The sequence below is a fragment of the Oryzias latipes genome, chromosome 21, assembly GCF_002234675.1.
Source record: "Oryzias latipes chromosome 21, ASM223467v1".
In the NCBI taxonomy this organism is placed as follows: Eukaryota; Metazoa; Chordata; class Actinopteri; order Beloniformes; family Adrianichthyidae; genus Oryzias; species Oryzias latipes.
In genome coordinates, this window is record NC_019879.2 from 27,271,424 (window position 1) to 27,296,325 (window position 24,902).

Below are 24,902 nucleotides of genomic sequence, written 5' to 3' on the forward strand. Positions count from 1 at the left end.
CACACAACAACAAAAAGTACCTGCACTCCTCCGATGGAGATAACCACCTCTTAAAGATCTTTAAAGTGTCACCACAGGACAGTGGTGTGTATACCTGCAGGGCTATTAACTTAGTTGGGGAGACTTTATGCAGGGCCTGCTTAGTTGTTTTAAATGCCAAGGCTTTCTCCGGGAAGACCAGAGGCAGGGAGCTGACTGCTGTGTCTCTAGGAAGTGCTAAAGTCCAACCACAGAAGTTTGACTTGTTGGTTGGAAACCCATCATTTGATAGCGAACAGATGTCAGAAATTGAGCTTGAGTTTGAGTTTGAGCAAGAGGTTGACGAGTCCCAGCGAGGAGTTAGGTTGGTGGCCAACACGGACAATGAAACTAGTGAACAGGGATTAAAATATGTGAGCATTAACTTTGATGTCTTTGCTGAGCCGGCAAAGGATGACAAGATCGAATTCAAAGGGAAGTCATCAGATATGTGTAGCTTCCAGTTTCAGGTAACAGAAATACCCCCTAAATGTATTGTACCCTTGATGAATGTAACAGCTGCGGTAGGGACACCTGTTATTCTTCAGTGTTTGGTTAAAGGCAAACCAACCCCCACTGCTGCATGGTACAGAGATGGAGACCCCATTACAGATAGTAGGTGCATTATCCAGGAGAAAACTGTCGGACATTTCAATTTACTCATCACAAATGTGACCCATAGTGATGCTGGGGAGTACAAGTGTGTTATCAAAAACTCTGCTGGCTGCATAGAAACTACAGCACTGTTGAAGGTGTTCTAGAGGCAACGGTTTCTGGTGGCACAAAGATGGAGCCATGCTTGTGTATCTTTGTTTATTTATTTGAACGAGCAAGATGGAATGTTCTTGTCTCTATAAATTGTTCTGTTTGCATTTCACCATTGATTCTTCAGTAATAGGCAGACTTGTGTTTTACTGGTTTTAGACCAGTGTGAGAGCAAAGTACTGATTGAGAAAAAAAAGTCAACCATCTTTGTGAGACCAGGAAGGCCCTTTGTTGGTGAAAGCATAGTGCGTAAATGTGTGGCTTAGTTCTGAGCGAGCATGATGAATTTTAATGTATTTACTGTTGGTGGAAAAATGTTTTTCTTAATATGTTGGGTAAAATGTCTCGATTTAAATGTTGTTTTGATTGTGTTCAGTTCAGAAACTGGAGTCAGAGTCTTGAAATTAGGTCACTTAAATGAGTCAGATGGAGCCTGATTTGAACAGCAGCAACCAAATGAGCCCTTAAAATACAAGTAGCAGCTTGATAATTGATAATGGAAGGGAAATTTCACAATCAAGATGTATGTTTCTATTAAAAAAAAATCTATGAAAGAAACAAATTAAAAGTATTGTCAATTCTCATAGAACGCTAAATAAATACATGTTCTGAATGAAGTAAAAGGAACTAAAACTTCCTCTTTGAAATCGATGTTACTTTTTTACAGTTAAATTATGAAGCCATGCAAACTTACAGACTTATTAGAGTCACCACAAGATTTATTATTAGAAAGAAAATGCCTTGAGTTGAGCTCCAAAAATATGTATTTTTCCAACCATTGACAGATCCGAAAATAAGTATTTTTTATTCTTGTTGAATGTTTGAGTCTTTTAGATGTTGTTGAATGATATTCATGGGTTTTTAAAGTCTTCAAAGAGTGACATTGGGTAACTTAAAGAGCAATCCTACTGTGAAACTTTTTCTTAAAAAAAGTTAAGGTATGAGTTTAAGCTTTTTTGTAAATACTTGTAATTTTCAGAGTGCTTTAGGTCTTCAACCAATTAGCCCAAACAAAAGAAAAATTGGGTGTTGAAATAGAAACCAATGTTTTATTTGTACAAACATGCTCTGTGTGACAAAGATTATTCAATAAAATATTTATCAGTGTAAATTTGGAGTCTGCATATTTTTTAATTCATGTACAAGTTTGCAATGGAGACCAGTAATTCTTATAATTCAGGTCTTCAAGGATCCCAACTCTGCATATTTCAATGTTTTCTGCTCCATCTGCTTCAAATGATTGGTTTACTGCTGCATTTGAAGCAGCAGAATAGATTAAATGTGCAGATCTGGGATCATCTGGGGTTTCTATTTTAAAAGAGAAACACAACAGTGTTTTTTTTTATATCCCAAAACAAAACGAAGGATAATTATAGCTATATAATACTTATAGTTATATTATTACATCATCTGTCTGTGATGTGTTTTCATCACCTTTGGGTTTAACACTAGAAATAGTCATTTTTAGTGCTTCCAAACAATGCACCATCACAATTTGGTTAAAAAACATTAGAAAAAAAACTTTGGACCAGCAATGTATATTTTATCCTAATATGGTTTTATCTTAAAAAGTTCAAAACACAAGAGAGATCTGAGTGTTACTACCTGGAATAACCACAGCAGTCAAAATGACTCCATGCTTTGTACAGGGGGTCATATTTCACTACTTGCTACATTTTTGTTGATCTTTGTTCTGCTCTGTTCTTTTTTGGTTTTGTATGCTCTCTGAAGCTAAAACCTAGTTATATCTTCATTCTATAGAGACAAAAATGGCAGGTAGAAACAGAGGTTATCATGAATCTAAAATGGCCAGGTCAGATGAATATTCCATGATATAAAATGAATCAGGCTCTAATCTTTTGATCCTCAGTCTTATTTACATTAGGTATCCTGATGTATTTTAGCTTTTCTCCCAAATACACTTTCAATGTATTCCATATAATACAGACTGCAATTGTTATTCTAAAAGTTGTGGAATTCCGGTAGACCAAGGAATCAAGAATCAACAAACTGTTATCCAAACTCTGAAATTTTTAATGCAACAAGCATGTGGAACAGTTGGAAAAAAAATCAAAAATATATTTTTTTTTCCAGGATTTCACATTACAGGTAGTTTTTCGCTATGACGTTAAGTTGCAGTTTTCACAAGTACATTTCTCAGAGTTGTAGTATGTGTCTGACTTTAACACATTGTTTTTATGGATAAAGACAAATGCCCAAAGTTTACTCAAAAATATGTGGGCGTTATTGATGTGCTAATTGTTATGATAGCTTTGTGGTGCAGATGTTGTTTTCAGTATTGCTCAATGTTTCCCGACAGAATTTTCTAGCACCACCATCACCACTGTGGAAGAACAAGAGGAATCCCACTACTCTGGTGTCCAGTTACCACAGAAATCTACACTTGAACTCAAGCCAGAATCCAAACGTTACTCCTCCTCTATAGAGAGGAAAAAGGAAAAACCAGTTTTTCTTTCCCAACTCTCCCCAGCATCTGTTATGTCGGGAGAAACAGCACAGCTCACTGTTAGAGTGGCAGGATTTCCAAAGCCAATTGTTCAGTGGTTTCATAATGGCAGGGCGATCAAAAGTTCTCCTGTGTATAGGCTAATTGAAGAAAAGGAGGAGTATACACTGGTAATCACACGAGTCACGTCCGAGTATGAGGGCGAGTACTCATGCACCGCAACCAACAGATTTGGACAGATGACATGCTCCACATACCTTGAGGTGAAAAAGTCTGATGTCAGCCAGGCAGAGCGGTGGGTGGAGAAGATGTTTCAGACCAGAGGTCAACCTCCCAGTTTCACAGTTCAGATTCAACCTGTGAGGTGCTCGGAAGGGGGTGAGGTTTCTTTTCAATACAAAGCCCAAGGGGATCCAGTTCCTCATGTGAAATGGTACAGAGGGGCTTTCCAAATCCAACCTAGTAGAAACTGCATCATCTTAACCCACCCTGATGGGTCTGGCTTGATCAATATCAAGAGTGTGAAACAGGGGGACAGTGGCTTGTACACCTGTAAGGCTACCAATCAGTTTGGCGAGGCAACCTGTAGTGCTGAACTTGTTGTGTTCAGAGAGCAGGAGCAGGTGACGGTTGTTCAGAAGAAAGGTTATAAGGTGTCAGTGTCAGAACAGGCAACGCAGTCTCGCCTGTATCAGGTCAGCCTGCCAGGTCAGGACAAAGCAAAGCCGGATCAGATGGTTTACACCATCGGCACGGAGGACAGGCAAATTATCCCCAGTGAACAGGTGGGCCCGCTGAGGGAGGTAGATATCTCTGCTGCCACGGTCCACCGGGAGACGCTAACCCAACAAGCAGCGGTGCTTCACCGTCATGACATTGAGGAAACCGTGTCGGCTGTTCCCACTCGCCCACCTCAAGTGTCAGCTGTTCCTGCCAAACAGCTTCACATGGCTGCATTTACGTCCTCTGTGGAAGAGAGTAAGGACCTCACAGAGGATCACTGTGATCGGATTCAGAGCCCTGAGGTCATTGAACTGCGGGTGGCAAAAGAGCAAAAGTCAAAGGTGATGGTAGCTGTTGCTGAGGAGCTGACGCCTGGTTGTACTGTTGGCAAAGAGCCTCTCAGTGAAAAACCAGCTACAGTTGCACCCACCTCTGAACCCAAACACCTGATGAGTGGGCATCAGGTTGAAGCACAGTTGTCTATCATGAAAGAGAAGTCTGTGGACTTCCCCACACCACAGGAAGAAAGGGGCTACAAAGTTAAAGAGGGTGTAAAGATTTTATACTCTACTCAGTCTACAGAGATGCAGATGCTGGATGAAAGTCACACATCTGAACTGGCAACAGCAGAATCTGCTCTCAAGTCTGTTGTTGGGAAAGAACCGCAACAGCCAACTTTGGCCTCGTTAAGTGAGTCTAAACAAACTCTGTCCAAGGAGACGAGCTTCTCTGTGCAGAAACCCACAGAAAAAGCAGTTCTGGTGTCTAAGGACAAAATGATGATGGCAGCTTTGACAACTGAAGAGAGGCGCATGCTACAAGCTGAGCCTACGCATCAGCTCCCCCGTTTGGACAGCCCAGTCTCTGTTCAGTCGCAGGTAGAAGGAGAACAAGTGCTGCAGCTGCAGGTTATCACAGACCAGGATCTCATTCCATCTGAGGGGGCCTTTACCTGTGAGAGGCCAGCGCAAGAGCAAGTAGAAACCAGTGCAAGTCCCACTCTGCTTCACACTGTTAGCCAGGATGAGCAGAAGGCTGTGGTTTGTGAAAGCTCATCACAGTTTGATGCAGCAACAGAGTCAGTGACAGCCCATCCTGAGAAAGAGGCTCCTACTCTGCTGCATTTTCAATCCACCCAGCCTGTGGAGGTGCTGCCCAAAGAAGGCCTCATCACACATGAGAGACCTGACCAGCAGGTGGCAGATCAGAAGCAAGAGAAATGGAGGAGCCATGCTGCTGTTTCAGAAGAGAGAAGAAAGCTCACGGCAGATTATCACACAGAGCTTGATTTGTCTGTGACTGGAGTTAAACCTCAACTTCGAACTGAGTCCAGACCTCAGAATGTCCTCCAGCTAGCTTTTCAGCCTCTGCAGCTTCCGAAAGAGACCCCACTTACAATTGACTTCAAGCAGCAGCGAGCTTTAGTGCAGAAGGAGGACCGCTGGAACACCATGCATGTCACCAGTGTGTCAGACAGTCAGACCTTAGAAGAGGGCCACACAGAGAGCTTGAGCAGCGTAGACTCCTTCAAGTGTCTGACAGCCATTGAACCAAAAGTTTCAACTGAGCCAATCCAAATTGAGGAGAAGGAAATCTCCACGGAGAGTAGTTTGTCTCTGGAGGCAGCAGAGCAGGATTTTGCGATTCAGATTCAGGAAGGTCAGTCTGTCAGGCAGTCAATAGTAATGCATGAGAAGCAGGTGTTGACAGGAGAACTCTCTCAGGAGATCACCAAATCAGAGTCCACCAAAGTTATGGTCACCACACAGCCAAAGCTGTCTATTCTGGCATCGGAATCTAAAGATACCAAAACTCTTCCCAAAGAGATGACCTTTGTGATTCAGATCCCTAAACCATCCAGTCTGAACATCCGCCACCAGCTCAGAGAAGCCCTGCAGTCTGCTATAGCCAGTGACCAGCCTGTGTTGCTTGCTGATGTTGTGAAGAGGTTACAAGTTGCAGAGGTACATGAGGTCAAAGTTCAGCGAGAACCTAAACAGGCTATGTTCACATACCTGATCACATCAACCGGTCTCCCCACAGAGATAACTGTGACTTTAGAGGGTGAATATCCTCAAACAGCTGACCTCAGGACTGAACTTCAGGCAGCTCTTCACTCCATCATGTTCCAAGAGGCCCAGGTTCTAACATCCGAACAGCCGGGCACTATGCAGTTAGACAAACCTCAGAGGGCTCAAGTCACCGCAGGAAGCTCTAAGGAAATGCATTCTTCACTGGTTCAGATGGTTTGTACTGCAGATAGCTCAGTGGACTTTAGTGCTGTGAGATCTCAGGCTGCTGCGCTGAAAACGGAATCTGAAATCAGAGTTGAACATGCCGCGGGTGAGCAAAAGGTTGTGGTGCAGCAATCCAAAGCAGCGAAGGTTGAGCAGTCCATCTCCTCCCAGGTGTCCACCCAGACTCGTGCAACTTTTGAGCAGGCTGTGCAGGTTTCAAAGCAAGAAATGACATCAATAACTGTGAAAAGCACAGAAAAAGACACAGTGGCCTCAGTCACCACTGCCCTGCCCATGAGCACTGATCATAGAGTGGATGTCAGCATCCAACAGGAGCATAGAGAGGAAACTTTCCATGAGGAGATCACTGTATCTATGCCACAACAGCAGGAGACCCCCATTATAGTCACCTCTCTAGAGGACTTATCTATTGAAGAATACAGTCAGGTCACCTTCAGCACAACCATTAGACATGTCTCAAAAGTAAAATGGTTTTTCAATAAGCAATTGGTGAAATCTGGCAAAGAGTTCAAGTGTACCAAAGATCATGACACATACTCATTGGTTATCAACAAAGTTGTCAAGGAGAAGCATCAAGGAGAATATGTTTGTGAGGCTGAGAATGAAGCTGGCAGGACAACAACATCTTCAACGCTCACTGTAGTCTCAAGAGGTTTGATACCAAAAGATCAATTCATCATTCCTTCATCCATCTTCTTTCTTTCAGAGCAACTAATAATTCACAAAGATTTCAAGCCACTGTGTTCACCTACATATTGTATAAATGTCACTTTGAAATGTCCATTTCACAGCTAAGCATGAAGCACTATTGACAGTGCACTGGATGGTACTAACTCACTGTTTCATTTCACTTTATGGTCAGTGTTCTTCTGAAGACCAGTATGATCACAATCAAGCAAATCCACTACAGTCCTTCTTTTACCTGACCCATCTGTGGTCCTAAAGAGTTATAGCTTTGCTCTTTGTGATTTTACTGGTCTTCTGGAACCTCTCATTGTATTTTCATGCTCATGCTGGCATGTAGACAAGAGGTTACTTTGTTTTGTATCCATGGTTTGTCACGTTCTCTCAGGTCCATTCTCTGCACACCTGCAGCACTCTCTGTCTGCATGTTATGAGGGCTTCGACGTGGCATTGCTCCATTTTCAGACTTTTTGTCTTCCTTTCAACTGGAACCTTAGCCCCATGAATTTTATGAACAATACAATCTTTTGGGTAGAACATGGGGCTAATGTTTTTGCTCTTTGTTTTTATTCCACAGTCATTCCTGACTTGCCTTCATTCATTGCTGTACATTCCACCATTCCTCCTCCTGATCTGTCATCATTTGTTTAGAAAGCTGAAAAAGGGGGGTGTAACTGACATTTGCATTTTTATTGTCTGTGTGGCTCAGTGCCACCTGTTTTCAGGCAGAAAATCGACTCCCTGGAGATAAACATCGGCGGACACGCAAAGTTTGAATGTGAAACTGAAGACGCGCCGAATGTGACCTTCAAATGGTACAAATCCTCTGTCGAGATCAGACACAGTGAGAAGTATCGGATCCTCAGTCGCCCTACCAGTTCCTCCCTGGAGGTAGTGAAGCCCGTAAAGGCAGACAGCGGCGAATACACCTGCAAGGCTTCAAACCAGCACGGCACTGACAGCTGCACCGCTACGCTCATCGTTACCGGTAAGATCCAACTGACAATGCTCTGCTTTTATTCACTATGTCTACATGTGTGTTGAAGAGAGAGAGAGAATTATATGTGTATACATTTGTGTATTCATACTTAAAAATATTGTTTAACGATTCTGTCACATTTGACGAAATCAGATCATCGTTTCCTCCGTATCAATCCCTGAACCTACCAATTTAGAATTGTTCCTGACTTTGCTGTGCTATTATTCTATTTTTAAAAAGCTCTGTATGTTCTACCTGCTCTCCATAGAGATGTATCCACCAGTATTTGTATCAAAACCAGAGCCAATGACCTCCTTTGTGGGCAAACAGGCAGTATTCCAGTGCTCTCTTACTGGGTCTTCACCCATGGAGGTTGTCTGGCACAAGGACAACATAGCCATCTCCTCTGAAGGAAACTATGTCATGACATGTGAAAAGAACAAGTATTCTCTTCACATTAAATGTCTAGAACTCACAGACCAGGGTGTGTATCTTTGCAAGGCATCCAACAGTGTCGGCACTGCGACCTTTATTACAGAACTCAATGTGATCAAAAAGCCCAGTTTTACTAAGACCTTTGAACCGGCATCAGCCGCTGTCGGTAACCCACTGAGGCTGGAATGTCAGGTGGATGAAGACACTGCTGTGAGTGTCACTTGGACCAGGGACGGCAAAAAAGTCCACCAGAGTATGGACTGTAAGCTGTCATTTGAGGATAAGGTGGCTATTCTTGAAATACCTAAGTCCAAACTGAAGGACTCTGGGAAGTATGTATGCATGGCCACAAATGAGGCTGGAAGTTCAACCTGTGAGGCTGTAGTCACAGTTCAAGGTAAGATCTTCATGATCATCTCCTTGTTAGCTTTGATTAAATGATCTACACGTGGAGGAGCTTGTGTTTCTTTTGTTTCCAGTCAACTGCACTGTTGCTGTCTTGTACTTTGTCTTTTCTTCCTCACACTCTTCTATGTTGGACACTTGTTCTTCTTAGCAATATGTGTCATTTTTAGAGAAACTCAAAACAAAACACTCTTTCAGAACCTCCAACCTTTGTCAAGAAAATGGAGCCCAAGATTACATGGAAAAAGGGTGCATCTGCAAGCTTACAGTGTACAGTTAAAGGATCCCCTGAGCTTCACATCCATTGGTTCTGGAATGACATAGAGCTCAGCGATGGAGACAAATACAAAATCTCTTTCAAGAATGGTTCTGCTACTTTGGAGATATTGAACCTGGAGATCACACACAGTGGCAGTTATACCTGTGAAGTGTCAAATAATGCAGGCAGCGAGAGCTGCAGCACTCTTGTATCGGTTAAAGGTTTGTCTCTTTTAGCTTTTGTTTCATTTAATGTTTGGTTTAAGAAAAAGTATTTGTTAAAATCTTGACTCTTTTGACATCTAGAGCCGCCATGCATTAGAAAAGATCTGCAGATGGTAGAGGCAGTGAAGGGAGCAGCAGCTCAGCTGGAGTGTGAAGTCACAGGGACAGCTCCTTTTGAAATCAATTGGTTCAAAAATAAGAAAGTTATCACCAGTGATGAAAAGTTCAAAATAATCTCCCAGGAAACGCTATCCAGACTGGAGTTCCGAACGTTTGAGAGTGCAGATGTTGGAGACTATCAGTGTGTCATAGCCAATGAAGTAGGGAAAATCACCACAAAGGCATTGGCTAAACTGAAAGGTCGGTGAGCTTAGAGTCAGCACAAGTAAAACATTATGGTTTAGAGTCAATGCTTACCAACATTGTGCTTTTTTAGAGCCACCTGTCTTCTCAAAGAGAGTTGAGAGTGCGACAGTTGTGGTGGGAAACTCAGTAAAACTTCAAGGAACCATCAAGGGCTCAGCTCCCATCAATGTCAAATGGATGAAAGACTCTGAGTTAGTAAGAGATGGGGATCCAAACATTACCATGGGATTTGACAACAATGTTGCAAGTTTGACGATAACAGCAGTGGCCCTGAGCCATGGTGGCAAATATTCGTGCTTTGCAGAAAATGAGGCTGGACAACAGAAGTGTGAAGCCACCTTGAGCGTGCAAGGTCAGAGGAGGTCTTTGGTTACGTCTGTCTGACTGATTGCATTTGTCTTTCTGCTCAGTCTTACAATAACAACTGGATTTGTTCCAAAACAGAACCTGCCAGAATTGTAGAGCCCGCAGAATCCATTAGTGTGACTGCAGGGGATTCTGCCACCTTGGAGAGCATAATCTCTGGAAGTCCGGATCTCAAAGTGAAGTGGTTTAAAGATGGCAAAGAGATGATCAGTGGCCGAAAATATAAGATTACCCTGAAGGATAACACAGCCACCATGAAGATCCTTACAGCAGAAAGAGGAGACACTGCAGAGTATAGAATGGAAGTGTCAAACAAAGTTGGAAAGGACCAGTGCACATGCTCAGTCACTGTTTTAGGTCAGTTCTGGGACTTTACTCAAGAAATGTTTGCTTTTTTTAGCACATATTATAACTTAGACATGAGGAATTTCTTCCAGATTGTCAAACTTTAAACTGATTAATCCAATAGATATTTGTAGGTTAAAGCATAAGGCAGAAGTGCAGAGGATTAGAAGTTTCCAAAATTTTGATCAGATGCATACTCCAAAAGTACAAGACATACTTGTAAAAAGATTTAAAAAAAGGTGTCTATGGTAAAACGAGTTTCAAAATTTGTTAAAAGAGAATGAAGGGTGGAATAAGAGCTCTCGAGGCCTGGAGTCACCCCTTTTGTAGTGTGTTGACAGAATGTAGAACAACTGAAGTGTGCTCTGGAAAAAAAGTGAAGGTGAAGAAGACCAATTATGGTAGAGATGTAACAAAAATAAAGGTGATGAATAGACAAAATAATAACTGAAACAGATTTATTAAATGAGAGAGTTAGATGGAAACAATTAAGTTCAGAAGGGAATAAGTTAAGGGCCCAAAACCGAATTGAAACGGTGTGTATGAAGTCATGCTTCTGTTTTCTTAATACTGTGAAATTTCATTAATGCTTGGGATGCTTTTTTACACTACCAGATCGGATAATGCCTCCAACTTTCACCAAGTCTCTGAAAAGGGTCGATGGCAATATTGGTCATGACGTGTCAATGGAGTGTAAGGTGTCTGGGTCCCAACCCATGACCATAGCCTGGTTCAAAGATGAGCAGGAAATAAAGTCTGGAGCCAAATTTCAGCCAGAGTTCAAAGACAGCTCTGCTTCACTGAAGGTCTTTAAGCTGGAGAAGTCAGACTCTGGTGTTTACATGTGCAAAGCCACTAACTCAGCTGGATTTAAAGACACCAGCGGCACACTTTATGTCAAAGGTCATCTGCGTTTGCCTTATTTTGTCGTGTTGTGTGCAGCTGTGATGTAAAATCATGCTAACATGAAATGAATCTTTACTTTGTTGATGGCATCCAGAGCCCCCGGCATTCACACAGAAACCAGACAACCAGGATGTCATACCAGGAGCCACCGTTTGTTTCAGCACAGCCTTCACTGGAACTGCACCTTTGACTGTCAAGTGGTTCAAAGAGGAAAAGGAAATTGTAACTGGAGGCATGTACTTCATAAAAAAAGATGCATCCTTCAGCTCTTTGCAACTTCAATCTGTAAAGCCAAGTGACTCCTCCAAGTATACCTGCCAAGTGTCCAACGATGCTGGGATGGTGGAGAGCACCGTCTTACTCTTTGTGAAAGGTGCTTTTGTCCTGTACTGTGTTCAGCTGTTTGTGAACGTCCATGAAATGAATGTCATACTAACATGTCTCCTGTTTGCAATGACTTTTAACATCTTCTCTCAGAGCCTCCGGTCTTTGTGAGGAGGCTCGATGCAACTAAGCTCATCACCAGCGGCGACTCCGCCAAGCTGGAGGCCAAAGTGGTGGGCAGCCCCATCATTGGATTCAAATGGTTCAAGGATGAAATGGAAATCAGCTCTAGTGCCAAATACATTATCAACCAGACGGACTTAGAGACAGCTCTTGAAATAATTAACTGTACAGTTGAGGACAGTGGCGAATACTTGTGTGTAGCATCAAGTGAGGCTGGAAGTGACCGCTGCAGCAGTGCAGTCTCAGTCAAAGGTTGGTTTGTTTGGAGACAAATGTTTGAGTAGAAATCACCCAAATCGTTAAGTCTTACTTTTTTATTTTTTGTTTGTGTATTTACACGCTTGTTTTTGCCCTTCAGAGCCACCAATGTTTGTGCGTAGCTTGGAACCCAAAGATGTGGTTAAAGGTTCTGAGATGACTATTGAGTGCCAAGTCTCTGGTTCTTCTCCTTTCACTGTGACATTCTACAAAAACTCAAAAGTGATCAGGAATGACAAAAAACACAGAATCACAGTGAAAGATGAACTGCTGGCCTTGCAGGTGCAGGTAGTCGAGGCAGGAGATGTTGGCTCATACCAGTGCATCGTTGAAAATGAAGTGGGGAGAGCATCCTGTGATTGTCAAGTGACACTGAAAGGTTGGTTTGAAAGAGCTTCTACTTAAACCTAGCTGTGGGTGTATGCATTTCATCTGGAAGAAGTAAAATTCCTGATTTGGATCGGTAGTTTGGATGTGTTTAAAATAGTGTTTCCCAACCCTGGTCCTCGTTAGAACACCTGATTCAGCTCACCATCAAATTTAGCAGAACTCTGATATGGCTGCCATCAAAGGGAGGTGTGTTTAGGTAGGGTGGGATTGAAAAATTGTGGGATTTTGTTCCCTGAGGACCGGGGTTGGGAAAGACTGGTTTGAAAAAACACTTAAAAGACTCTCCAACATCAAGAGATTTTGAGCCCACAATAAGTCATGTGACATGCTCTTTTTGTAGAACCACCAATGTTTGTGCGAAAGCTGGAGAACCTGAGTTCCCTGGTGGGCAGGGACGTTTCACTGCAGTGCAACTTGAAGGGCTCTGAGCCCATGACCGTGTCCTGGCTGAAGGACAACCGTGAGCTCAAAGAGACGGAAAGTGTTCGGATGGTTTTTGAGAACAAGACGGCTATGTTGCATTTCAGCAATTTACAGAGCCAAGATGGTGGAAAATACTCTTGCCAGGTGCAGAATCAGGCGGGCAGCCAGACTTGCTCCGCTGTACTTACAGTCAAAGGTCAGTTAATGTTGTGGGGGGTTGTGCTTCTGTTCAGAAAATAATTTGAAACCTCCATGCCGTCCATCATCAACCTAAGAAGTTCTACATGTCTGGATTAAGATTAAACCCTTTGTTATGTTTTCCAACCAGGACACTTTCAATAAATACAAAAAAAGGTATTAAAGCACAAAAATTACTTCCCAGGAAAGATTTTAGTATCAAAATAGGATCTCTTAAGCAATTAGTCATAAACAATCGTTAGTTTGCTCTCTTTTAAGTCTGTAATAATTCACTGGGAAATTTTCACAATCAAACTTTCCTTGTTTTTTTATTTGTATAAAAACAAATTTTGCATCTCAGAATTTAGTTAGTCAAACTACAGATATTTTTTAATACCAATAATATGTGTTTAACCGTGTCAGCAGGCTTTATTATCTAACATAAATGGAAAAAAGAACAGAAACCCGGTTAAATGCAGTTGAAATACAGAGCAAGAGCAAGATTCAGGACTCAATCCAGACCAAATTAAGTAGACTCAGTCTGGACCGACAAACTTTCCCAGTCTAAATAGAACCTTATTTGTTTGAATAAAACGTTCAAAACAATCAGTTATGCTTCCACACTCTTTCGAGAAAATAGTTTGGAAATATAGAGCCTGTTAGATCTGAGAAATAGATCTTAGTTATGATGGAGATTCTTTAAACGTCTGCAAGGTTAAAACTGGAGGGCAGTTTGCAATTACACATGAACCTAGAAAGAAAGACGCTTTAGACCAAGAACTTCTTTTGCCAATCAAACCAACCAAATTGGCCTCTTTGCACAACGATGATATTCAAAATAGGGCAGCGACTCTTTTAGACCCAATAATTCAAACTAAGTAATAGAAATAAAATTTTATTAGAAAAGTTAAATTGTCTTAATACATTTAATTTTACTTTTTATTAAATTAATAAATTACATAAACCAAAAAACAAACAAATAAATGAATAAAGTTAAGTTTGGAGAAGTGGCGTGTTGCTTTGAGATGGTATCTGCTAAGATTAGACAACTCTCGTTTTGTTTCTACTAAGCAAAAACATTATAAAAAACAGTGAGGGCCTCCGATATCTGTAAATGACTATGTCTATTTAGTATTAGCAGACACTTGAAACAAAACTTTTACATACTTTATCGGAGTTTGGTTAGTTCACAAACATTTAGAACACGATGTTTTATGGAATAAAACTAGAGTCCAGACAATTTCTGGAAAGGATAAGGGGTTGAATTTTATGCCACTAGGTGTTGAGTAGTCGTTGGTCAAGTTAAAGAAGCTTCCGAACTTCCTTTTTTGACCACTTTGTTTGATGTCTCAGAACCTGCTAAGATAACGGAGGAGTCAAAGTCGGTCAGTGTGACCCAGGGTGATCCGGCAACACTGGAGGCCCGGTTCTCTGGAACAAAACCACTGAAGGCCAGATGGTTGAAGGCCGGCAAGGAGCTGAGCTCAAGCCCCAGATTTAAAGTACAGAGCACAGACAACAGCTCTGTGCTCAAAATTATTAAAGCTGAGAAGAGTGACAGTGGTGAATATGCCTTTGAGGTTTCAAACGATGTCGGACACGGCTCTTGTGAAGCCACAATCACAGTTCTTGGTCAGTTATTAAGACGAACAGGAGAGCTTCTTGTTTTTTTTCCCTTCATTGATCATTGTTTCTAACTCTGTTTTCTTTTATGCACATAAGATCAAATAATTCCTCCGAAATTTACAAGAAAACTAAAGCAGACTGAAGGTATCAAAGGCTCCTTTGCTCACCTGGAATGCCTTGTGTCTGGTTCCCTACCGATAACAATCCAATGGTACAAAGATGAAAAGGAGGTTCAAAGTGATGAGAAGCATAAATGCACATTCTTTGAGAACGTGGCTTTTCTAGAAATATCTGATCTGAACTCCAAAGATGGAGGCAGCTATACTTGTATAGCCACAAACAAAGCGGGAACAGTCCAGTGCTCTGCGATCTTGTTTGTGAAAGGTTTGAACACAACTCTGATATTTTTTTTCAGTCCCCTCCACTCACAGCAGACGTCTTCGGTTTACGCAGCCATCGTTTGTTTTCCTTTTGTCTTTCAGAACCCCCATGCATACTTGAAAAGCCTGAGTCTATGAATGTTTTGCCTGGTTCAAAAGTCCAGTTTAACATGCTGGTCTCAGGCACTCCACCACTAAACATCAAGTGGTTTAAAAACCAAAAAGAAATTGTATCCAACAATGATTGCTCTGTGACAAAAGACAATACTTCCAGTTCTCTGGAGCTCTTCTTTGCCAAAACCTCATATTCTGGAGAATATGTTTGTGAAGTACAGAACGATGTGGGCTCTACATCCTGCCAGGCAACCCTCTTTGTCAAAGGTTTCCTTTTAGTCTTATTCCTAAATGGCTCTAATGCTTTTTTATCTTTGTTTCTCTGTCTAAGTCTCTGAGTTGTAGTAGTGGTTAGGTTGAAGGGGTTAGATGACAATGTAATGTACTTGCCCTTAAAATGTAGAGTATTACTCTACTTTAGGAAATACAGGGACAACTAAGACCATTAAAGGTGCAGCAGAACTTGACTTCATCAAAGTTGCAGAGTAAAAAGACAATCATGGAAGGCAACAGTTTTATGACTGAGGAGCAACTTTCAAAATTGTGAAATGTCTTTAACAGATTTAGAGAAACTCCACTTTGTTGCTATATGATGGCTTATCTAGTTTTGTCTACCATGTCTTAGAACCTCCCATATTTACGCGCACCCCTGCACGACTATCTGTGGTACGCCCCGGTCAAAATAAGTTGTTTGAGTGCCAGGTGACTGGCACGCCTGAGATAGACATCAACTGGTTCAAAGACGGCTCAGAGATTGTTGCAAGTGATCGGTACAAGGTGGCCTTTTCCAACTCTGTGGCCACCCTGGAAATCTGTGGGGCTCATGCCAAAGACAGCGGCTTGTACTACTGTGAGGCTCGCAATGAGGCTGGCAGCGAGAGCTGCACCATGGAGCTTAAAGTGAAAGGTTTGTCAAAAGTGTTTTTTTACAGAGATCATTACACAGAATGATATCTATGGGGTGAAGTAACTGTCAAAGAGTAACATGCATTAAAGCAAAGTTGTGCAAAAACAGTTGCAAAAGAAATATGAATGCAATATAAGATGTTGGTTTTGAATACAATTTATCTTTGTTTTGAATATTTCCCCTGTCTTGAACAGGAAATTTCTCCTGTTAATTATTTGTCAAAAATATGTCAAAGGGTCACAGGCACATTGTGACCTGAAAACATACATACAGCTAAGTGTGCATGTATATTGAGGCTCAGTTAGTTAACTAAAAAAGAATAGAACTCTGAGACAGACTGGCGACATGTCCAGGACGTCCCCTGCCTTTGCTCACGAGTGGCCGGGATCGACTCTGGCAGCCCTGTGACCCCAAAAGGGATAAAAACGGGACAAAACAAAACCTTTGACCTTGTCAAAGGTCGTCAAAAAAGAGATGATAGTAAGAGAATGATGAAAAAAATGACAGAAATGCCCCGAACCACCACTCTCCTGCCCATCAGCCAGCCTCCCAGGACAGGCAGGATGGGCGCAATCGCTCCAGACCCTGTCCAGGGTGTAACCTACAGACTCTGGCCACCCCGTGACCCCTAAAGGGACAAAAACAGGTAGAGAAAATGGATGGAAAACAATAAAAACAAGAAAGCTGACTCAGAGCTAAAGTAGGTTAAATGACATTGTTTTCATCTGTTGTATATTTGTTAATAAACCACACAGTCTCTTTCATATGACATCACTGCTGCAACAAGAAGGGTGGTGGCGATATTTTATCTATATATCAATGATCCATATTTACAAAAACAATAAGTCTTCTTTTTTTTCTTACATTCTGTTTCTAGTTACAGTCAGTACATGTATGCTACATGTTTAATCAGTAGTTTGTAATTTGATATAATTATATATGGACCTGTGAGGTAATTTTGACAGTAATCTAACAGGAGAGATTTTGCAGTCAAAACAGAAGCGTTAAACGTGAAACCAAATGTTGTCTTTGAGCTCCACTTTGTCTGGGTTTTTTTGACAGTTGCCTTACCCCACACATATCTCCCCCTTCTTCTCTTGAGAAGTCCACACTCTTTACTATTTCCAGCCCTTTAGTTACTTCTGTTCCTTTCAAAGAAGAAAGATTTTAATATGCTTGCTGCATAAAAACACCTTTTTTTAAAATTAACACGATAAATGTATAAAACATTTAATTTATCAATGTGGTACATCCAGTATGTTGACATTTATTTAGTTCACTCCTCCCTATCGTGCAAAAAAATACCTGGGGACACCCCTGTCCCAGTCACAAAAAGACAAAACACAACGGGAAGGGCGAAGATTATGGAGACCGTCAGAGGCACCATTTGCTTTCTCAAAGGACGTCTTCTTTTAAAATTTAACTGCTGTAATGGAAGGATAGCAATTGATGTCTATTCAAAAGGAACACTGATGCAACATTTCCCTCTCCCATCTCAGAACCACCAACATTTGTAAGGCAGTTGCCTCCAGTTGACGTTGTAAAGGGCTCCAGCGCCCTTTTTGAGTGTGAAATTGCTGGGACAAGTCCGTTTGAGGTAACATGGCACAAAGATGGAAAGGAAATCAAGCCCAGTGCTAAACATGGCTTCTCAATACTTAATGGCACTGTGGCTCTTGAAGTTCACAAATGCAATCCTTCCGATGTTGGTGAATATCAGTGTACTGCTGCTAATGAGGTGGGAAGCTGTACATGTAAGACCACTTTATCCCTCAAAGGTCGGTTCCCTTTGCAGTCGCAGGTCCTCAAGTTCTGAACTTTTAAGAAAGTACTGACAATCTAACATTATTGTGCTTTTAACAGAGCCACCAACTTTTACCAAGACAATTGAGAACAGTGTCATTGTTCTGGGCAAAATGGCAGAGTTTCAGTGTGTCGTAACCGGTTCTCCTACTTTCTCTGTGCAATGGCAAAAAGATGACAGCTGGATCATGGAAGATCCAAAAATGGAGAGAACATTTGAGAACAATGTAGCGACTCTCAGGATTCCTGCCTGTGAAGCCATGCACAGTGGCAGATACACCTGCCAGGTATCCAATGAGGCAGGGCAAGATAAATGCTCTGCTTCTCTAATAGTACAAGGTAATCTGTGTTTCGCCATTACTGTTTACTCATGACAAGCTATGAAAAACGTTATCAACTGCTGGCTTTGCTTTGAATTGTAGAGCCACCTCAGATCATAGAAAAGTCTGAGGTGATAAAGGTCTCAGTGGGAGATCCAGTCAGTCTGGATTGTAAGGTAAAGGGTTCCCCTGAGCTCCGAGTGAAATGGACAAAAGATGGCAAGGAGCTTCAGTCCATCAGGCAGCACAAGCTGGTCTTTGAGAACAACATCAGCAGCCTGAAGATCCAGGCGGCTCAGAAAACAGATGAGGGGGAGTATGTGTTCGAAGTGGCCAACCACATTAGCAGCTGCTGCTGCCAAGTGAAAGTGGTAGTACTAGGTTGGTGTGACAAACACAATTGTATGGTGCGCAAGAAAATGCCAACGTTTAATGACTTTCTTGTTGTTCTTTCGGTAACAGACCAAGTCATTCCCCCCAGCTTTATAAAGCCACTAGTAGACATGCAGGAAATATTAGGCTCCTTTGTCCAGATCTGTTGCAAAATATCTGGTTCCCTCCCCATTGCTGTGGAATGGCAGAAAGATGGGAGCAAAATCTCCAGTGGGGTCAAACACAAACTCATTCAGCAGGACAACTCTGTGTCCGTAGAAATAGAACAGCTCGAGAAATCAGACGCAGGAACTTACTCGTGCAAACTGACCAATTCAGCTGGAAGCTGTGACTGCAGTGGATTCCTTACAGTCAAAGGTCAGACAATGTGCTTCTTTTGGTTCATTGGTCGAGTGTTTTAAAAAAAAAGGTGAGTATATCATAACCTGATTTATTTGATTGTTTTCAGAACCCCCCAGTTTTGTGATGCCTCCCGAGTCACAGGTGACTCTACCCAATGCCACTGTGCGCTTCAAAAGTGCGTTTAACGGCACTCCTCCATTCACTGTAAAATGGTTCAAAGACGACACAGAGCTCATGACTGGGCCCACTTGTTTTACTGGGCAGGATGGAATGTCCTGCTTCTTGGAGCTCTATTCAGTGGCCGCCAATCAGAGTGGAGTTTACTCTTGTCAGATCAGCAACGATGCTGGCTCTGTGCGATGTAGTGCAGACCTGACAGTTAAAGGTTGGAGCTCCATCTTTTGAATCTACTCTTTGGGCTTTGTATGTGTTGTGTATCACTACGTCTCCATATGTCCAACTTGATGAAAAAGCATCTCTGTGGATGTAGCATCTCCATAGGAACTGCTTGTTGATTTTGCCTGCTTCTAACCCAACATTGTCAGCTCCTCTGCCCACTTGTTCTTTCTCAAGTGCCGCCACATCTTTTCAACTCCTAATGTGTCTATGTTTTGGCCTTCCAGAACCACCTGAGTTTGTGCTGAAACTCCCCACCACAAAATTTGTAAAACGGGGTGAATCCCTCCGCTTGGAGTGTAAAGTCCTTGGCACACCTCCTCTGAAAATGACCTGGTTCAAACACGACAACAAAATCTCAGATGGGGGCAACTACACTACGTCATTTACTGACTCAGTTGCAGTTCTCCAACTGCTTTCCACCAGCTATGATGATGATGGAGTTTACACCTGCGAGGCTCAGAATGATGCTGGCAGTGTCAGCTGCAGCACCACGCTCTCTGTGAAAGGTCAGCTTCTTACTGACTTTCTCAAAACTCTACAAACTGATGATCTAATGCACTAGCTTCACTGTGGATTGGTGAAGTTTTAGACGCTTAAAGCTGGTATCTGTAACAGTTCTTGATCAGCATGTGGGGTTAAACAATTCACTGCAATTCTACCAAGAGTTTGTTAGAGTTGGGCATTTTTAATCATAAATCATAATCAGGCTTGCTGTGGTCAGCAAATTTGGTGTGACTTGATGCATAATATTGACCTTAATTTGAGAATGAACTCACAATAGTCTGTCTGTTTGTATCACTGACAAAATTCTGCCACATTTAAAGCAAACATTTATTCATCCTACGTTTTGACAAAGAAAACACACCTGCTCATTCAATTTTTTTCAAGTTTTTGTCCAAAATATATAAAATATTAAAATATAAGTTCCTTATAAGACTTACATTGTTAGTTTAGTGTAAAGGAACAGTTTTCTGGTCCTTCGTTTTCACACAAGCTTAAAAAAAGGAACAAGTTTGTCATTTAGTAACTTATAGCAGCAATTGCAGTCATGTTTTGAACATTAGACTCTCTCAGCTTAAAAAACAAATTTTGTTTGCTTCTCCGAACAATCTGCTTTATTCAGTTAAAGTCCCACATTAATGAAATTATTTTTTTAAATGTTTTTAACATGTTCCGGCAGCATTTTTCGCATGATGGAGAACATATGTTAAAAAAATTAAGCTTCAAATTGCTTTTCTGACTTCTTTATGAAATACTCAGAAATGGTATGGTATGTGAATCAGGAGCAGATAAAAAAATACAGTTGGAAAACGCTTTCAGCTGTGATGTAGGTGCTACAATTGGTCCCTGCTCCATTCTGATTGCATCCACCTGTAGACGATTAGATTCATGTTCGTCTTTGTTTTCCTTGTCTGAGCTGGGATCTGGCTTAAAACTGTACGACTGGATACATAACCAACATTGCTCGCCATTTTTGATTCACCGGTAATTATAGGTTGGGGACGCTGTAAGACAGCTGTAGAGCGAGTAAACAGAAGGATGTCGGGAAGCAGGGGCGGGCTTACGTCACGTCAACAGCCCCACCCACAACTGCTGTTGCTCTGCAGAACGACAAGTTTTTTTTAGTTTTGCCTAAAAAATAGGTTGATAAAAAGATAATTAGAGTGGGACTTTAAAGTTTGTAGACATTTGTTTCAGTTTTTTCTGGACTAACTGGACAAAGTATTTGACTTATTTCAGTTGTTAAAGTCTTCCTGTTGTAAAACATCTAATATGCGGGAGATTATCATCCTGCCTTGCTAGATTCACAGATGCCAGAGTTAAAGTTTGGGTTATGGAGCTCCCATTTGACTCCAGAATTACATATTTTGCTACTACAAAATGAATCGAATATACACTTACATATGTATTGTGCCAACAAGAGATGTATGCTTTTCTCCAGATGTTTGGTTCTCTATTCTCCATGACTATGGATTTTTCAAAAGCAACATGTCAACACACACTTGAATGTTTAAATAACTGAAAACTGAAGGTGTTTGTTTCCAAAACTCTGCACACTGATGATAAAAGTAGAATGTGCTTTTCATTATTTCTAAACATTCATTCTTACTGTCTACATTAACACCTGACTTAGTTCCCACACAGCTTTTTTTCTTCTTCTTTGGTTTTTATTTCATCATCAACGGGATACATAATATTTGGCACATTGAGATTGAAAAAAAAACAATTTTGAAGGAATCATTAGACCTTTAAATATTTAAAGTTGTTCTCCAAAACAATCAAAATTGAGTTCTGTTCCTAACTACAGTGAACACCTGTGTATCCCAAAGGTGTCAAACTTGAGTTCTTCAGAGCCGATGTTATTCTCGTTTTGTAATTAACCGTGTCCGTGCAGATTCTTTTTAGAAAAAAACAAATATTTTTGGTTTCTGCATCAGGTAGAGCAGGTTTATCTATAAAACAAAACAGAACAGGACACCAGTTTATGAAGACCTTTGTTTGACACCACCCTACTAAGTTTTTTTTCTAATACAGTTCTCTTAAATCCTGAAACTCCAATTCACAACCAGTACATTTAACCCTACTTTCAATAACCCCTAATATTTCTAACAACATTCCTACTATCCTCTTGTGACTGAACCCATCCAACCAGTGGTGCAGGTTCAACATTTTCCAACTACTTCAGTCTTTAGGCTCAAACTTAGTGTTTTACTTAACTTCATAAGTTCATAACAATATTTTTTCACAAGTTTCCAACTACTTTTAACAATAACATCCACTTTTCCTTAAAAAAAAACCTAATGCATTTCTTCTAAATGCTGAAACTCAGCTGTGGTCCCCCCAAGCTTAAACACAAAGACCCATTTGAGTTTTATATCCAACATTTCATAACATTTCCAGCATTAACCTCAACATTGTACCCGTAAATTAACTTCAGGGTTTTTTCTTAATATTACACATCTAAAAATGTCTCAAGTACTTCTAACAAAATTTTTATTCTTGAACATGAAACACCATATTTTAATATTTCGTGCTAACCTGACACAAATGTCAATAATGAGCTACATCTTAAAATACTCCAACACTGACCAGTCTCTAAATGAGATACTACCAATACCCGAACTACCCTAATTCATAATAATCTATATTTTAGCATCTAACACAAGTATTGTATGCACTTATGGCTTTAGTAACACTCCACATCAACTGTGCTGTTTGGCATTGTGCCATTACCCCTTTTAACATAGTTGCAGTGTCCCATAGTGCCCCTTTCCCCCACTGCCTTAACTGTTACGGCTGTCAGCTTTAAGAATTAGATGTGGATAGATTTTCATACCTTTGGTTTGTTAACAGTTTCCTGATCTCTTTATAGAGCCCCCATCGTTTGTCAAAGTAGCTCAGTCTGTCGAAGGGCTGAAGGGCAAGGATGTGAGCTTGTACTGCGAGATGAGTGGTACTGCTCCATTCCAGATCACTTGGTTCAAAGACAAGAAACCTCTGATGGAGAGCAGAAAGTATAAGATGGTGGGCGAGAGCAGCTCGACTACGCTGCATGTCATTGGAATAGAGCCTTCGGATGTCGGTGAATACGAGTGCAAAGTGTCGAACAGTGTAGGAAGTGACACCTGCCACGCATCCGTTAAACTCAGAGGTCAGTAGAAGCTGCGATAGTCTCCAATAATAGTAATTAAAAAAGAAAGAAAATAGCTTCTATTGTCACCCTGCTGACTTTACCTTTTGCGCTGTTTTTCTCCTCTCTTCAGAACCGCCATCGTTTGTGAAGAAATTGACAAACATAACAGTGATACTGGGAGAGGAGGTGACCCTTATGGCCACTGTTAAAGGCTCTGAACCCATTACTGTGTCCTGGGTTCAAGACAAGGATCACATTCTCAGGGACGGTGACAACAGGAAAATCACCTATGAGAACAACCAAGTTGCACTTAAAGTGTTTAAGGCTGACACAACTACAGCAGGCAAATATACCTGTCAACTCAAAAACGATGCTGGGATTGTGGAGTGTTTCGCTAACGTGACTGTTCTAGGTTTGTAATCGTATAATTCTCTCTTTCTCCTCTGTTTGTCTCTTCCACTCGATCCTTGGAAGTGTAATTGAAAGCATGTTATGTTGTATTCTTGGTGATTCCAGAGCCTGCCAAGATTCTGGACATGCCTGACGCCCTGAGCGTGACAGCCGGTGACATTGCCGCCCTTGAAGTCAAAGTGTGTGGGACCCCAGAGCTCGTACCCAAGTGGTTCAAAGATGGAGTTGAGTTGGCCTCTGGGAGGAAATACAAGATCTCTTTCTCCCGAATGATCTCCAGCCTGAACGTGCTCTCCACGGAGAAAATAGACTCTGGAGAATATACCTTTGAAGTCATGAACGAAGTTGGAAAGGACCTAAGTAAAATTAACCTAACAGTTCTAGGTCTGTGTCTCTCTGCATGAAGTTAGTCGGCAAATTGTGTCTTGTGTTTGAAAAAAAAAACCACACAGACAACTCATTTCAACTATCTTGGCATCTCTTTTTACCCGTAAACAGATAAGGTTGTTCCTCCAACCTTCTCAAGGAAGCTGAGGGACTGCAACATGGTTGTGGGAGAAGCAGCAGAGATGGAGTGTAAAGTGTCAGGCTCTCCACCCTTCACAATATCTTGGTACCATGATGGTACAGAAGTACAAAGCGGGCCCAACCATGAGGTTTCCTTCAGCGACAACAGCTGCACTCTCAGCATTCCCACACTGAAGCTTTCAGACTCTGGAGTGTACAAATGTAAAGCCGTCAACAAGGCAGGATCATGTGAAACAACAGCCACCCTGGTGGTCAAAGGTAAGTCCCTGTCATCCGTCAGTTCCCGTTCACCCCCTCCAACTCTCATATCTTTGTGAGTTGTCAACTTCTGATTGCAGTGACTGAGTTTGCCACCTTAACACTGTTCTCTATCCCTTACCAGAACCTCCTTCTTTTGTGGTGCCACCTCAGCCGGTGGAAGCCATGCCAGGATCGAAGGTGACCTTCTCAGCCATAGTTAAAGGTAGCTCCCCCCTGAAACTGAGATGTTTCAGAGGAACAAAGGAGCTTCTGTCTGGAAAGGACTGCGAATTCTCCTTAAAGGATAACCAGGTTGTTTTGGAGCTTTTAAATGTGGACAGATCTCACGCCGGGGAGTACACCTGCCAGATCATCAATGATGCAGGAAAGGAGAGCTGCGCAGTGAATCTCTCCGTCAAAGGTCAGTTTCTGGGCAAACACCTCTGGCTCTGTCTGCTGCACTCACTGCACTCTGTCTTCAAGGTGTTATCCCTTCAAAACTGAAGCTTTAGATGCAGTGTTGACATTCTTTCGACCACCGTAACTCTTCAACTTTTGACGCAATTCCAGCAGATTCTGAATCTGAGAAAAACGACTGCGCTGAAATGTGAAGCTGTACGGTCATGAAGTGTTTTTGCAAACAAAGTAAACCAGCTGATTCTGACACTGAATAAGGGGGCTTTTCTTCCCCTGAAAATCGGTTGGAATTACTTGAATTGCGTAAACGGTTGAGGAATTACAATTGTTCAAAGAGCCTGTGTTGTACTGCTGTTGGCGGCGACAAGAAGGCGGGTCTAAGGGCAGGGATGCCCGGTTTAGTTTAGTCTGTTTAGTTTAGGTTATCCATTAC

General features: G+C 41.6%; 1 protein-coding gene across 20 annotated transcripts in view; it reads left to right on the plus strand.

Moving 5' to 3' along the window:
* Nucleotides 1–24,902, plus strand: part of LOC101168333 (titin) — a 198,335-nt gene that overhangs the window by 43,079 nt on the left and 130,354 nt on the right. For 17 of the 20 annotated variants that reach the window (XM_023950682.1, XM_023950697.1, XM_023950696.1 and 14 more), the window contains 27 exons: nucleotides 3,104–6,883; nucleotides 7,625–7,903; nucleotides 8,163–8,726; nucleotides 8,933–9,214; nucleotides 9,299–9,577; nucleotides 9,654–9,935; nucleotides 10,028–10,306; nucleotides 10,910–11,197; nucleotides 11,295–11,573; nucleotides 11,678–11,959; nucleotides 12,066–12,344; nucleotides 12,696–12,974; nucleotides 14,309–14,587; nucleotides 14,678–14,965; nucleotides 15,064–15,342; nucleotides 15,701–15,982; nucleotides 17,482–17,760; nucleotides 17,846–18,124; nucleotides 18,208–18,486; nucleotides 18,568–18,855; nucleotides 18,947–19,225; nucleotides 19,464–19,745; nucleotides 22,613–22,891; nucleotides 23,004–23,285; nucleotides 23,390–23,668; nucleotides 23,783–24,070; nucleotides 24,195–24,473. In XM_023950682.1, the coding sequence (XP_023806450.1) occupies nucleotides 3,104–6,883; nucleotides 7,625–7,903; nucleotides 8,163–8,726; nucleotides 8,933–9,214; nucleotides 9,299–9,577; nucleotides 9,654–9,935; nucleotides 10,028–10,306; nucleotides 10,910–11,197; nucleotides 11,295–11,573; nucleotides 11,678–11,959; nucleotides 12,066–12,344; nucleotides 12,696–12,974; nucleotides 14,309–14,587; nucleotides 14,678–14,965; nucleotides 15,064–15,342; nucleotides 15,701–15,982; nucleotides 17,482–17,760; nucleotides 17,846–18,124; nucleotides 18,208–18,486; nucleotides 18,568–18,855; nucleotides 18,947–19,225; nucleotides 19,464–19,745; nucleotides 22,613–22,891; nucleotides 23,004–23,285; nucleotides 23,390–23,668; nucleotides 23,783–24,070; nucleotides 24,195–24,473 (11,373 nt within the window). The remainder of the gene's footprint in view (nucleotides 1–3,103; nucleotides 6,884–7,624; nucleotides 7,904–8,162; nucleotides 8,727–8,932; nucleotides 9,215–9,298; nucleotides 9,578–9,653; nucleotides 9,936–10,027; nucleotides 10,307–10,909; nucleotides 11,198–11,294; nucleotides 11,574–11,677; nucleotides 11,960–12,065; nucleotides 12,345–12,695; nucleotides 12,975–14,308; nucleotides 14,588–14,677; nucleotides 14,966–15,063; nucleotides 15,343–15,700; nucleotides 15,983–17,481; nucleotides 17,761–17,845; nucleotides 18,125–18,207; nucleotides 18,487–18,567; nucleotides 18,856–18,946; nucleotides 19,226–19,463; nucleotides 19,746–22,612; nucleotides 22,892–23,003; nucleotides 23,286–23,389; nucleotides 23,669–23,782; nucleotides 24,071–24,194; nucleotides 24,474–24,902) is intronic. The other 3 variants (XM_023950699.1, XM_023950700.1, XM_023950701.1) reach the window with 1 other exon arrangement.